At 36.5% G+C, this 15667-nt stretch overlaps 1 protein-coding gene and 1 non-coding gene across 2 annotated transcripts; both read right to left on the bottom strand.

Annotated features, from left to right (window-relative positions):
- Positions 1–48: 48 nt before the first annotated feature.
- LOC111807316 (clathrin interactor EPSIN 3-like) lies at positions 49–10132 on the bottom strand. Its single transcript, XM_023692985.1, has 14 exons — positions 10020–10132; positions 8828–8951; positions 7728–7779; positions 7494–7573; positions 7301–7379; positions 6146–6229; positions 5895–6040; positions 4865–5218; positions 4090–4131; positions 3912–4010; positions 3672–3823; positions 2594–2766; positions 1181–2420; positions 49–1094 (listed from the first exon to the last, which is right to left on the bottom strand). Exons 2-14 carry the CDS (start codon positions 8860–8862, stop codon positions 379–381), a joined length of 3252 nt encoding a protein of 1083 aa, XP_023548753.1. The 5' UTR covers positions 8863–8951; positions 10020–10132; the 3' UTR covers positions 49–378.
- Positions 10133–14940: 4808 nt separating this feature from the next.
- LOC111807848 lies at positions 14941–15047 on the bottom strand. The gene has a single exon (XR_002816993.1). It is a non-coding gene; the product is annotated as a small nucleolar RNA R71 (small nucleolar RNA).
- Between the last annotated feature and the right edge of the window lie 620 nt (positions 15048–15667).

Here is a 15667-nt window from a genome sequence, read left to right as displayed (position 1 = left end):
ACTGAAAAAGAGATGAAGTACCAGAAAAATGTATAATCCGTTCTATGGTGGCATGAACAAAAGAGGTAGTATTGCACGTATACTACGACGTCGATAATAAAAATTGAGGTATGTCCTCATTTATGAATGTTCAGTTGTATACAAGTTGTCATAAAGAATATGAACATTATCAATCAACCAGTAGCTCACCTGTTAGAACTCTTGGTACGTGGTTAGAAATGTAAAAGCATGCAAAAATGTAGCAGCTTTCACAGAAAAGAATGAAACGCAGCTTTTGCTCTTCACCAGATGTGCAACCTGAAGGATTCCCAATGACAACATCATTTGTCTAGTAAAACTGGTACTACACTCTAAATGTATATGAATCTTGAATTTGGTTTATTGATAGCCACCACCATATGATTGCTGGGGGGCGTAACCACCCATCATCGGATTATAGTTACCCGAAGTGTTGGATCCAGGCTGAAATCCTACTGGTGATTGAAATTGCATTCCTTGCCCCATACCCATATTCATGCCCATGCCAGGGTTCATTCCCATTCCCATTCCGGGATTCCTTCCCATCCCCATGCTCGGGTTCATGCCGGTATTGTTCATCCCCATACCCATTCCCATGCTCGGGTTCATGCCAGCATTGTTCATTCCCATACCCATTCCCACGTTCGGGTTCATGCCAGCATTGTTCATCCCCATACCCATTCCCACGCTCGGGTTCATGCCAGCATTGTTCATCCCCATACCCATTCCCACGCTCGGGTTCATGCCAGCATTGTTCATCCCCATTCCCATTCCCATGTTTGAGTTCATGCCAGCATTGTTCATCCCCATACCCATTCCCATGGGTTGATTGGTTCCTCCATAGGGCCCCCCTCCCATGCCCGCATTGTTCATACCCATACCTGAACCCATCATGGAGTTTGGTGGAGTTCTGAGGGCAGCTGCACCAGCGTGACCGATTCCAGAACCCGATCCCATAGCTTTACCCATGGTGATAGTAGAAGTTACAGCGGTTGTAGTAGGCTTTTCCATCCTCTTTTCCTTCCGATTTATGGCATCAAAATCCACTCCAATGTCAGACAATGGATTTGTTTTAGCTGCACATTGAGGAACATATTTAGTCAACCATCAGAGACACAGATGTGATGCATATATGTAAGAATTCAAGGTAGCATGAACTCACGCCCAGATATGTTCAAATCAACTAGCCCTCTGTTAAGAGTGTCAGCCCAGACTGTTGACTTTGTCTCGAACTTGCCCTTAGGCGGTTGAGATGCTACTGAAAGCGATCCTGTTGAAGTGGGAAAACCTTGTTGTGAAGGAACTTGAGGGGGTCCAGCTTGCGGAAGAATGCTGCCTAGAAAATCATCATTTTTTGGTTGTGAAGCTACCGGTGGGGATGTAAAACCATGATGCTGCATGTTTCCACTGCCAAGTGGAGCAGCTGGCAAGCTTGGATTTTGCTGAGCAATTTGTGAAGTAACAGGAGCAGCAAATCCTCCATTCTGTACTAAATATCCACCCCCATTTGCCTGTGCATTTGGACTGCTGCTGGTTGAGGCCATCTGTGGATAGAAAGGAGCTGTAGATCCTCCCTGAGAGACCCCTCCATAGCCTAACTGTCCAGTAGGTGCTACAGATCCTCCTTGTGAACCCCCTCCATAGCTAAACTGTCCAGTAGGTGCTGCAGATCCTTCCTGTGGGGGCCCAGAGCCAAACTGTCCAGTAGGTGCTGCAGATCCTCCCTGCGAGGGCCCATAGCCAAACTGTCCAGTAGGTGCTGTAGCTCCTCCCTGTGGGGATCCATAGCCAAACTGTCCAGCCGATGCACTTTGAGGCTGGAAAGCTGTATTTGAGTTCAAAGATGCTGTAGCTCCTGATTGGGGATGCAAATTAAGGAAGGAACTAGCATTTGGTTCTGAAGGCTGATTGCTTAAAGCTGTAAAATTTTTCTCAGGAGGTTGACCAGGATCTGAGAAGGTAGTTGGCAATGCAGGCTGGTCGCCAGTGGATGAATAAGTTGGCAGGGATGTTGCATTAGATGGAGGTCCAGAAAGAGGTAGAATATCTGCCAGTATATCAATCTCAGGGTCCGGAATAGTGGATGGCCCTTGATGGAACTGTGGGTCTGATGGTGCTTGCAAGCTGGATAAGCCAGATGCACTAGTTGAAGCAGAAAACGCATTACCAAATTCTGAATTAGAGACTTGGTTTGTTTCCGGGATAGCTCCTTGGGACTGTTCAAGGCCTTGGTGCAGAGAAGACTGGAAAGGATTAGTCAAAGTAGAAGGATCGGATTGTCCAAGGCTTGGGTGAAGAGAAGACTGGAGAGGATCTGTCGTAGCAGATGAATGGAATTGAGGGGCACCATCACCAGAAGTCATAGCTTTAAAAGGAGCGTCACCAAAAGGATCTTCAAAACTCTGCCAAGTACATAATTCAACAGTGCACAGAAAAATACATGAAAAATGTCAACTTAGTTGCAACAAATAACGGAAAATGTATAGAATGATGAATAGATGTCAATTTGATCGGAGCGGGCACTTCTATAATATTCCAATGTGAATGAAGGAACTTTTAAACCATCAAAATTTACCTGATTACTAGTCTGCGAGGTTCCTGCACCAGAGTTCATGTGGTAATCAGTCTCAAAGGCCCCAGTCACGTCTGCAGATGCCGCTGGCATAATGGCCAGTGGGTTTGAAGGAAAATCGGCCAGTGAGCCAAGTAAGTCCATCTCAGCATTGTTTGGTGGAATAGTTGGAGCAGCTAAGAAAAGAGAGGAAGTATTTGTGGTTTAGTGCCAAGAATCAACAAAGTGATAACTAATAGTTTGATGCGAGTCACATGAGTGGATTATCCTAAACAGGTACATGTGCGGTTATCTTTGATAACATTGTATGCAAAATGACCTTTACATAAACTATTTCTATCATGCTTAACATTTTTATCTCGTTATGTAAGGAACCTTTGCACACAATAGGACTGGAATTCAAAGCCTCTCAACTCTCAATAGAATTATGCATTTAATTGATACTCAAAGACTTGCAAAGAAACAGGATAGTCATAAATTGAGAGGAGATGTTTATTGCAGAACACAAATCATGTATAACTTATACGTTAAAATGTGATAATGGAACGTAGGCTAACCATAACGATAAAATGAAATACACTAATTATTTATTTTATTTGATCACTTTTACTATTTCTTTCCTTACATGCATAGCATTGACACATGTCCATACATAGGGAAGCACTTAATTATATCTAGCATCCAAATACCTCTCATCATTTAAAATATACCCTCTGAATTAATACTTGATGATTACACATGCATAAAGAAACATGATGTATCTATGTCACAAGGCATCATTTGATCGAACCATATGACCCATCCGTGATGTATGTCCAATTCAACTTCACGTCAGTTATATTCATGAAGCAACCTTATGAAAACCAAACTACACAAAATACTGAAGAGGGGAGGGGGAGATTCTTCCCTATCCAAATGAAATCTAAATCTAGCAGTTTTAACTTTAGAGCTGTTAATCTTCCTCCTTAGATGTCGCAATAGCAATAAGACTCATACAAGGATGATAACCAAGTATAGGTAGCTAGGTTTAAATGGAGTCAGCCTGAGGTTAATAGCAAAAAGCTAATAGAATTTTTTGTACCTGTGACCGAACTTTGAGGGTCAAATTCATCAAAGGTCCCAATTAACTGGTCTGTAGGTGTTGGAGCACCATGTACCGGACTGGACTGGCTAGGTGCACTAGTAACAGGTGCTGATGATGTAACAGGAGATGAGGTTGAGGATTCTTGGTCCCTTTCCAATAAGTAAGATATCCAGTCAACTAAATGGTTATTAAAACTGCTAGAACTAGAAAGAGACTTAACCAACAGAAGAGTGATACCTCTCACTATGAGCTGGTGGACTTCGAGACTCGCCCACTGCCTCTTCATAACTTGGAGGTGCACCAGTGTTCTGTTCTGAAAATTTATGATCACGCCGCCTGCCAAAAGAGATTCAACTCATAATGTGATTCATAGAACTCAGTTAAACCACTATTCCATGAAATTATTAAGAAATACCTCACATCTGGAGACCTGTTATCATCTCTTCCACAACCATCACTACAAGAAAAAGAAATAAGTGGCTCAGTACAAGCCCATGCCAAAATTATACACCAGCTTGATCTGGGAACGAATTGGTTCTAAAAAGATTAAAATTTGGCTTTGCACGGTAGCTCTTAGCAGCATTAATGCCCAAGATAATGTTCAAAAGAGGCACACCTATATTCACCTATCTCCCAAATTTGTGTTTGTGAGGAAGAATCCCTCTCCCACCTTTTCACTGATGGTAAATTTGTATCAAATGTCTGGAATTTGTCAGGGGTTTGGTTTGGTTTATTTTGGTGCAGCTCTAATCTCTCAGAAAATTGATAAACTGAGATCTTGTTTTGTTGGTATCAATCAAGCACAAAGCTAGAGAGTTCCGTTGGTGCCCTTTTCCTGTCTATTTGAAGGAAATAAATGCAAGAAGATTCTGACAGGTCAAACTTTGTTGATTATATTTGTGACATTTTGGTCCAATCTATCTAATTGGCGTCCTCGTCCTTTTTTTTTTTCTTTCTTTTTTCCGTAATTACTCTTTTTTTCCTTATCAACCACAATTGGAGGGCCTTGTTTCATCCCTTATTTTTTGAAGGAACTCTTGTCCCTTTGCCGTTTAGGTTGTCTTATTTGGCTGTTGGCCTTATATAATGGTATCTTCTCCATGTTTCTTATCTCAAAAAATAAAAAAATAAAAGAAGGTGTTCCTTTACATAATAGTGAAAAGAATAATTCAGTAACAGGGAATACATACCGAGCACTGTCATGATGGTCTTTATCTTGATCCCTTCTTGCACCATACTGGTGATCATCAACACTTCTTCGTCCCCCATTATCATCATCCCTTGGACTATCTCTTCCTTGGCGTTCTTCACCATCCCTGAAATAGTGATCTCCATCACGTCTATTTGAATTAGAATTCCTACCACGGTCATCATCCCTATAGTCATATTCTCTTTCCCTTCCATAACCATTGCCATTCCTATCTTCATCCCTGCTTCCATAGCTTCCCTCGTTAAAATCATCATCATAACGGTCTGCATACCCCCCAGCATTATAATTTGAAATTGGCCTATGTGCTCCAGCAGAAAATGATGGATGTCGAAACCTTCATACAAATGCCAAAATCATTCAGCTACGCCATACTAAATTAATTATAAGGAACTACCTTAATGTTGAAAATATTTTAGCAAATACTAATAAAAAAGACCTAGAAAAAGGGGGAGGATGAAGAAGATGAAAGAAGAAAGAAGAAAGAAGAAGAATAAATGAAGGATTTCATTCATGCCAGAAGTTATATTTAATCTCCAGGTTCACCAGGTTAAAATGCAGTCTCCTGCTGCTCTTACAATGTTTTACAGAGAGAAATTTGTTTGAGAAATTAACAGAAAACACAGTAGCACTGTGCAGGAGTAATAACTTTGAAGATCCAGATTCTAAAGTAGGGGAAAAAATATTAAAACAAAGTAGATGACCCAGAACGGAGTAGAAAAAAATTGAACAGATGACAAGCAAATTATTATACAAGATTAATCCCCAAACTTTAGGTAAAGAACCTGCATGCAGTAAAATAACAGACACTTATGCCATGTACGAAATTCTCAGAAAGAAAATTGGAGAAATTTAAAGAAAAAAAATTGGAGAAATTTATCTTTTAAAATTTTAATAGAGAAAGAAGCAGAAAATTTATTTTAACCTTTTATCTCTTCTCTGCTTCTTTCTCTATTAAATTTCTCCTATGCACACACACACACACACATATTTGTTTTATGGATTACACTCACTTGTCCCAGTTAGAATTAGACTTCTGCCTAATCTCACTGATTCTTTCTGGGTCGTTCACAAGAACCACAAGACTCTGTGACTTCTTTCGGACATTTGCTCCCTGATCCCTTCCACTAGAATCAATATATTGAAAGCTGAACAAGACCTGTCGTGTGAAAAGGATAATATTTAGAAACACAGAATGAAATTCACGGAAAATGGAGAAAACTAATTAAACATGTGGTTACAAATAACTAAGAAGCTGTATTACTGATAATTGGTATGCATGATCCTTGATGTCGTCGATTACTCGCTCTGATCCATGAGCCACCAGATACTCCAAGACAGTTAAACCCTGAAGCACAATATGTATTCTTCTTTGAAACAAGAAAAAAAAAAAAAAAAAAAAAAAGNCTTCTTTGAAACAAGAAAAAAAAAATAAAAAATAAAAAAAAATAAAGGACTTTTGAGAAAGCTGACATCCACAGGCAAATGAGTTAGAATAAAAATATTTAAACACCAAACGTGGGGTTCCTTAGCCATGGAAGGTGACCCCTTATGTCACAAAATAAAGCTCAACAAATTAGGTCTTTCCACTATTCATTTNAAAATCAGGATTTCTTTTTCCTTGAATAATCTAATCAAACTTTAAAGACATCCAAAAAAAACATAAAACATTTTGACGAAGACAGACATTTTTTTTGCCTGCAAAGACAATTAACTTTTGAGAAAAATAAGAGTTAACTGAACGTATGTGATCCAATATCAAATGGAAAAGAAATCAAACCTTGTATACATGCCGCCAATTTTTTCCAGAGTCATTAACACGCTTCCAGATTACTGCCATAATCATCTGATACTCATGACTGCATTAAGGTTTAGAAATGAGACTCTCTACTGGTTCCAGGTAGGTAGTAATAAACATTCATGAAAACCAGGTTATGCTTTCAATCAAGAAGAAAGAAACACGTAATGCTTACTAGTTTTTGCTTGCTTGTGCAATCTCTGCAAGAAGTAATCCATGAGGGCCCCAAGGCTCATTGCTAGTAGCATCAAGAACCTGCTAGGCCGAGACAGCAATGACCTTAATGTCAGAGTTAGAGCTCTTAAATACCATGAATCACATTTCAAACAATTTTCACCGTAAGGAGCAACTATAAGAGAAGAGCTCAAGAAAATCATAAAGGAGAAAAAAAAAAAAAAAAAAAAAAAAACTTACCCTCAAAAAAGCAAGAAAAGGAAAAAGAAAATCAGGATTTCTTTTTCCTTGAATAATCTAATCAAACTTTAAAGACATCCAAAAAAAACATAAAACATTTTGACGAAGACAGACATTTTTTTTGCCTGCAAAGACAATTAACTTTTGAGAAAAATAAGAGTTAACTGAACGTATGTGATCCAATATCAAATGGAAAAGAAATCAAACCTTGTATACATGCCGCCAATTTTTTCCAGAGTCATTAACACGCTTCCAGATTACTGCCATAATCATCTGATACTCATGACTGCATTAAGGTTTAGAAATGAGACTCTCTACTGGTTCCAGGTAGGTAGTAATAAACATTCATGAAAACCAGGTTATGCTTTCAATCAAGAAGAAAGAAACACGTAATGCTTACTAGTTTTTGCTTGCTTGTGCAATCTCTGCAAGAAGTAATCCATGAGGGCCCCAAGGCTCATTGCTAGTAGCATCAAGAACCTGCTAGGCCGAGACAGCAATGACCTTAATGTCAGAGTTAGAGCTCTTAAATACCATGAATCACATTTCAAACAATTTTCACCGTAAGGAGCAACTATAAGAGAAGAGCTCAAGAAAATCATAAAGGAAAAAAAAAAAAAAAAAAAAGAAAAACCTTCTGCTCTAGTCGAGGAACTTTAAGCACTGCCTTATTAACTTCTCTTTTACTGCAAGAAAATGAAATACAAATGCCATTAAAGTAAATAATATGCAGAAAAGGAAGCAAGTTAACAAAGATAGGGAAAATGTCGACATCAAAACACGGACCCTGAAACTAATTTTTAACAATAATTTTTAACAAAAGAACAGAAAAGCTTGTTAAGATATCGTTTTAGGCTTAGGCACAGAGCATTGAATAAAAAATTTGCAGAGCTACTTTCATATACTTCCCAATCGTATCTTTGTTCACAAGTATTATGCCTAGGAGTTGCATAGAGTTTCTCCATGAAGCTTGAAGTGGTTTAAGACTAGGGAGAGAGGCTTCGGTCCTTGGCTGAATGATTGTACGGCCCTTCCCTGGTGACTTTAGTGAGAGGAATAGCGAAAGTTTTATATAAAGCTAATTGTTAAGCTTACATCATTTAAGTACTATTTAAACTAGTGTTCTGGTTTTCTAAGAACCTATCACTATTTCCAACGGCTTTGTGGAAATTTAAGATTCAACTATTTCCAACGGCTTCATTTTACAACTCTTTCCACATATTGCATATTTTGTTCCTTCTATAGCAGATTGATTAAATATATGGTTAAAAATTAATATAGAAAACTTGAACTTAGAAAAACCCAACTAGAATGGATTATAATGTAAATTCTACTAACTACAGTATACACCTTTAAATTCTAACCTAATTACACACTATTCTTTTATATGTTAAGTTCTATTAATGTTGTGTTGGAAAAGGTTTATATATAGACGATTGTAGAATTTATTTTCTAATTTAAACTCTTAATTTTTTGAAAAAAAATTGATCTATATAAACTTGGCTTTCACTATCTAGATCCTTAAAAATAATTAGGATGTTCTACCAAAATGTTCATTGAGATTTCAGAAACATTTGAAATAGAATTTAATATCCCTCAATTATAAACCAAAAACCAAACATGCTCTACATTATCCAGTACTAGGAATTTTCTTTTCATTTCTCTTTTGGGTGCAATAACATGACCTGCAGTGATGAAATCATTTTTTAGCATTAAAATGTGAATATTACTCACATATCCCTAACAGTCTGACCAAAGACCTTCTTCATTGTTGATGCCTTGATGGTACCGAAATTAACAGCTCCTTCCAACCAGTTCCACAGAAAAATTAAGTGAAGCTCACCTCAAAATTTCTGGGCTGTTTCAGAGAAAAACAAGTAATAGTCTTTAAAAGCTTGGAATATATATCGGAAATCAAGCAAATGAATCATGAAAACTCTAGAATTTGCATAGCTTTAATGAATACATTAATGTAGCACCATGTCATTTTAAACTCAAGTCAAAACAGTATAAAGGAATACAATTTCTAGGGCATGTAATAAATTTAAGAGAGTTAAACATAGGTCAAATTTGATCTCTAAACCTAACAAAAGGAAAAAGGGCAGTTCTTCAATACGAACAATAATAATGATAATAATAAAACAAACATGTCAACTCCATCACTGACAAAATAAATGATAATCTAAGTAGAGACACCTATAATTATGGACGCCCTACTACTACTAAGAACGCCGGAACTTGCACGATGGACTAAAAAGTAGAAACTTCGATGAAATTGCAACTTCATAGAAATCTCCAAACTACAGATAACTCCAATTTCAAATTATGGTTATCTGACATCAGACACAGCATGGAAGGAATCTTCATTTTCATCTACATACAAGCTTACGTCAGGAATTTCAAATGAATCCAAAGTAGACCTTTCCGCAAGATTCCCCATTGGCGTATATATATATATATTAGGAAGTATACAACAAAATGTACGTTACAAACTCTAGATAGATATGCAGCATTCACGCATCAGCTGCCAAAAGGACGAAAAATATCGAACCAAAAATCAAGACGAGCATCTCGCATTATGAAAAGTATAAAACAAATTCATATCGGTGGAAGAGAATCGAAGATTTCCAACCAAAATTCACACAAATTAACAAAAATGAAGCATGAAGATTATGAATTCCAATGCAACTTTGATCCGATCATCAATTCCAAAAAATAATAATAATAATAAAAAAGAACGAAAAACAGGCATCCGAATTGAAATGAAAAAATAATTTCCAACAGCAATTGTGGATGAATAATGTGAATCAAGAAGAATGCAGCGGATTATGAGAATGGAAAAAGACAAATAAATGGGAAGATCTGAAAGGAAAGCAGGAAAATCAAAGAAGACCGTGGAGGAAGGCGGATGGAGGAAAGTGCTTACGCCGGAGAGTAGAACGAAGAGGCGGATCTGAAGGCAGTTGGAGAGGAAGGTGGAAGGTGGAAGGCGGAAGAGGGAGAGAATTTTGAAAATGGTTGGGAATTAGAAAGGCTCCGTTGAAGAAATAGCTACGAAACAGAATGGACGTACGAGGAGACACCGCAACTTACACGCAGTAAATTAAGGGTTTTTTTTTTTTTTACATTAATTTTAATGTTAGAATTTTGAATCATCCGATTCAATTATAATAATAATAATAATAATAATAATCATAATAATAATAATAATATTCTTTTTTTCGTGTTGTATTTAATAGGCACTTGATCGTACCTGTTCGAAACAACGAGATGAGAATAAAAGGGGTTGTTTGTGATTTCTAGCGTAACACACCATGATGATTTTAGAGAATTTTGTTGGATGATGGAAGTCCCACGTCGACTAATTTAGAAAATGATCATGGGTTTATAAGTGAGGAATACTAACTCCATTGGTACGAGTTCTTTTGGAGAAACCCAAAGCAAAGCCACGAGAGTTTATGCTTAAAGTGGACAATATCATACCATTGTGAAGAGTCGTGTTCGTCTAACATGGTATCAGAGTCATGCCTTAAACTTAGTCGTGCCAATAGATTGGTAAATTCTCAAATATCGAACAAAGAACTCCAAAAGAAAAGGAGCCAAGCCTTCCTCGAAGGCAGTAAAAAATGACTAAGACTCCAAAGGAGTCGAGCCTCGATTAAGAAGAGGCGCATTTTGTTCGAGGGGCTAATTTAGGGAATGATCATGAGTTTATAAGTGACGAATACTAACTCCATTGGTATGAGACCTTTTGGAGAAGTCCAAAGCAAAGTCACGAGAGCTTATACTCAAAGTGGAAATTTTAGTCTTTGATTGGTTCGGTTGAACTCAACGAGAAGATTTCTCTCTATGAGGAAATTCTCNATTCTTTTTTTCGTGTTGTATTTAATAGGCACTTGATCGTACCTGTTCGAAACAACGAGATGAGAATAAAAGGGGTTGTTTGTGATTTCTAGCGTAACACACCATGATGATTTTAGAGAATTTTGTTGGATGATGGAAGTCCCACGTCGACTAATTTAGAAAATGATCATGGGTTTATAAGTGAGGAATACTAACTCCATTGGTACGAGTTCTTTTGGAGAAACCCAAAGCAAAGCCACGAGAGTTTATGCTTAAAGTGGACAATATCATACCATTGTGAAGAGTCGTGTTCGTCTAACATGGTATCAGAGTCATGCCTTAAACTTAGTCGTGCCAATAGATTGGTAAATTCTCAAATATCGAACAAAGAACTCCAAAAGAAAAGGAGCCAAGCCTTCCTCGAAGGCAGTAAAAAATGACTAAGACTCCAAAGGAGTCGAGCCTCGATTAAGAAGAGGCGCATTTTGTTCGAGGGGCTAATTTAGGGAATGATCATGAGTTTATAAGTGACGAATACTAACTCCATTGGTATGAGACCTTTTGGAGAAGTCCAAAGCAAAGTCACGAGAGCTTATACTCAAAGTGGAAATTTTAGTCTTTGATTGGTTCGGTTGAACTCAACGAGAAGATTTCTCTCTATGAGGAAATTCTCGAGCTTTACAAGCAAGTCTTCATCCACTATGTGTCGAACGCATACTTAAAGATCCTCCAAAATCTTCTAATGGGAAAATCATGGTACTCCGTTGAGCTCCAAAGTTTTGTTGACGGGGTATTGAATTGACACAATCTCCCGTTTTCTGTTTGTTAATTTGAAATGCAACTCAGTTCCCAATGAACCGATAAGGTCAATAGCAACTCGACTTGAAGATCGCTCATGGGTAGAGCCTTTTTTACGAAAATTAAGAATTTTAGTAGACATATTAATTCAATTTTTAGAATTTTTAACCTCGTTTTTAATCTTTTGATAAATAAAAAAATAATAATTTACATAGAACCTAGTTGGTAACTCCGTCATTTTAACGTTTTTTTTATTTAGTTACATTCAAGTTGATTCGAAAAAAAATATATAATATTATTTTTAATATTTTAAAATTAATTTTTTCATTAAAAATTAAATGGATAAAGAATAAGACTCAGATTTTAATTATATTTCAAAGACAAAAAGTATTTAATATATCAAAAAAAGAAAAGAAAAAAAAAAGGGGGGAAATTTTGGTTAAAAAGTCAAAGTCATGACATTGCAATAATACCAATCAATGGCATTGGGTAGGTGACCAGTTGTAATGTGAGGGGCAACCATGAAATCCAATTCATGGACCAATGTAAAATCTAAAAAATTGTAATTGATGTCATGGTTTATATAGATCGACAAAATTGAACTTTCTTAAAGATAAATTGGTGACTCTAGCCTAAGTTAATTAGGTAAGTGGCCTTATTATTGTTATGATTATATTTGATGTTGACACGTGCCTCGTGGTTCTGCACGTGTCATATATATTGATATAGGTGAATTGTTTGTGGATCGATATGCTTATGATACGTTATGTATATGTTATAATATGTGAATTGTATTATCATACATACGGTACGATGTGTTCAATGATATGTTTGAGATAGGATACGAGAAGAATGCACAAAACGTAATGTAACGATAGGAGTAAGATATGTTCATGAAACGTTAAGGTTAGGTTATGTACCGAAGTGCTATGAATATGAGAGATTGATAAAATAATACAGTTAGGTTATGAGTAGAAAGAGATAGGATTGTGATAGATTGATAGAATGGTAGCGTTAAGCTACGTTCCTATGATGATATGACTAAGGTACGTTCATGTAATGATATGACCGTAATAGGTATAAGAACGTTAAGACTATGATAAGTTAGGGAATGAGAGGACTACGAAATATTTACGATATGATATGATTATGATACGACATGTGAATGATGGATATATATATGTTGTCATATGATATGAAAATGATAAGAAATATGTTATGATACGAGATATGTGATAAATTGATATGTTTATGATATGATATATTGTGATGCAATATGTTATGGTATGATATGTATATGATGAAATGTTATGTTAAAAGCATGGAACATTTGTTATGTCTCCTAAATTATGTGTATACAACATGATATGAATGACACGAAATCACGATACATGACATGATATATTAAAAGAGTTTCTAGAGAATTCTCTCAAATTATATTTAGAGATATCTTAATATATATTTAACTAATTTGAATCTTATTTCAATTTTAAATATATTTTTATTTAAAATATCCAATAGATACATTTTTCTCTTTTAATATATCTAATATATTAAATATTAATTTAAATTTTATAAGGGAGGGGAGAGTTTGATATAGTTTAGCTCTCCATAAAACTGAATTAAAGGAATCTGCATCTCAATCATGTAAAATTGATGAAATAAGAAAAGAAAATAAGAAAACAGAAGGTTATCCCGGTTTGTTGCCGTTCGTTAATGAAAGTTCCCTTCCCTTGAGCTCTCACGTCCACCTCTTTGCCCTAATCAATCCCTGTTGGTCTCCTCTTAATTCTGTTGTCAACAACTGGTGGATTAAGGTTCTCTTCTTCTTCTTTGATTTCACAGCAGTTCACTACAGCTGCTGTCTAATCCGATTTTTCTCCCAAAGTATGGCTCCCTCTTATTTTAGGTGTCATTTTCCTTTTACAATGCTTGTGTCTTCTCATTTAGGGTTGAGAAAGGATAAAATCGTCCACCTAGGATGTTTCTAATTTTGTAGCCAATGATGCACGTGGACTGCTGATCTGGATTAAAATTTTCAGGTCATCCCTGAAAAGTTTGCTTTCCGGATTGCTTCAGCATCAGGATCAACGATTTATTTCTAGACTTGTAAGCAGTGTTGTTTCAAGATTTGTTACAGTATCATGGTTCGGCATAAATGTTCTGGAATTTTACCAAATAACTCCATTAAGTGTACAATTAAGCTCAATTTATGCAAATTGATCTTCTTTTCAGAGTAAACCACGATTGACTATTTCATGTATACTAATTAGAATAAATGAAGCAATTAATGAGAAAATGGTGAGTATAAGTGCAAAATTAACTGTAAAAAGACTTTATATAACTCTACTTTTGGAGAGTTATCAATAGGTTGTCTGTGGAATCGGTAATTTACTTATTACTTGCTACTTGTGATAGGGTATACTTGCACTTATTTTTGTGAGTTTTAATCATTTTATTATATACATCCATAAGCAATCAAGTTTTTGGCGCGGTTGCCGGGGAGCCTAATTTGGTTATTTTACTTGTTGTGTAATTTGGTTATTTTACGTGAGTTGGAGCAAAAAAGAAGCCATTGTAAGCTGAATTTTCTACTGTTGAATTTATAAACTTTACTACTGCAAAATTCTGTGTATGAACCCACCTATGAGTTCAGAATTTATTTTTGATCCCGAAATAGGGAGAGAACCTTTAGACGAAAGTTGAGGGAGAAAAAGAAAATGACAATACAAAATATACATCAACTGGCCCAACTGAATCGGGAGTTTGAAAATCTAGCGATGATGGCTCATCAAGAGAGAATTCTTACTAATGCCATTCATTTAGCAGACGACAGAAAAAGATCAATTCGAGCATATGCACACCCAACTCTGGAAGAGCTAAATTCGTGCATTATTAGACCCGAAATGCAAGCAACCATGTTTGAGCAAAATCCCATGATGTTTCAAATGTTGCAAACCATTGGGCAATTTCATGGACTACAGTCGGAAGATCCCCACCTACCTCTAAAGTCATTTTTGGGAGTTAGTGGCTCATTTCAATTTCAAGGAGTGGATAAAGACGTGATTAAATTGAGCTTATTTCCTTATTCTTTGAGGGATGGTGCTAAATCATGGTTGAATACCTTAGCACCAGGAACAACTGATTCTTGGAATAGTGTAGCAGAGAATTTTTTGATCAAGTATTTTCCACCCACTAGAAAAGTACGGTTCAGAAATGAGATTGTCGTTTTTCAACAATTTGAAGATGAGACACTAAGTGAAGCGTGGGAGAGATTCAAGGAGATGCTTAGAAAGTGTCCTCACCATGGTCTACCTCATTGTATACAAATGGAGACTTTCTACAATGGACTGAATATTGCTACTAAACAAGTGGTGGATGCTTCCGCCAATAGAGCTATTTTGTCAAAGACATACAAGGAAGCATATGAGATTTTAGAGAGAATAGCATCTAATAATTGTCAATGAGCCGATGTGATAAGCAATCCAGGAAAGAAGACCCGAGGGATACTTGAAGTTGATGCTTTGTCCTCTATCAACGCTCAACTAGCTTCAGTGACTAATATTTTGTAATGACCCAGACAGCAACTGAATCTTGTGTATATTGTGGAGAGGAACATACTTTTGATCAATGTCCAAGCAATCCGGCATCAATTTTTTATGTGGGGAATCAAGCTAGTCAAGGCAATCCGAAAAATAATCCCTTTTCAAATACTTATAATCTAGGGTGGAGAAACTGTAACGACCCTAAATTTCCACATATCTAGAGTCGCCACTAACGTCTCATGCTCATCTCTAATGCAGAATATAACTCTACGAATGCTCATCTTTATTAGCGGAAAAATTTAAAACTTCAGAATATGTTAAAACATTAGAAAACACTACCGGACTTACATGTTTCAAACATCATGCTGGAGTTCAAAATAAGATAAAA

The sequence above is a fragment of the Cucurbita pepo genome, chromosome LG12, assembly GCF_002806865.2.
Source record: "Cucurbita pepo subsp. pepo cultivar mu-cu-16 chromosome LG12, ASM280686v2, whole genome shotgun sequence".
Lineage (NCBI taxonomy): Eukaryota > Viridiplantae > Streptophyta > Magnoliopsida > Cucurbitales > Cucurbitaceae > Cucurbita > Cucurbita pepo.
The sequence above is the reverse complement of the archived record's forward strand: the minus strand, read 5'-3'. Positions and strand labels throughout refer to the sequence as shown.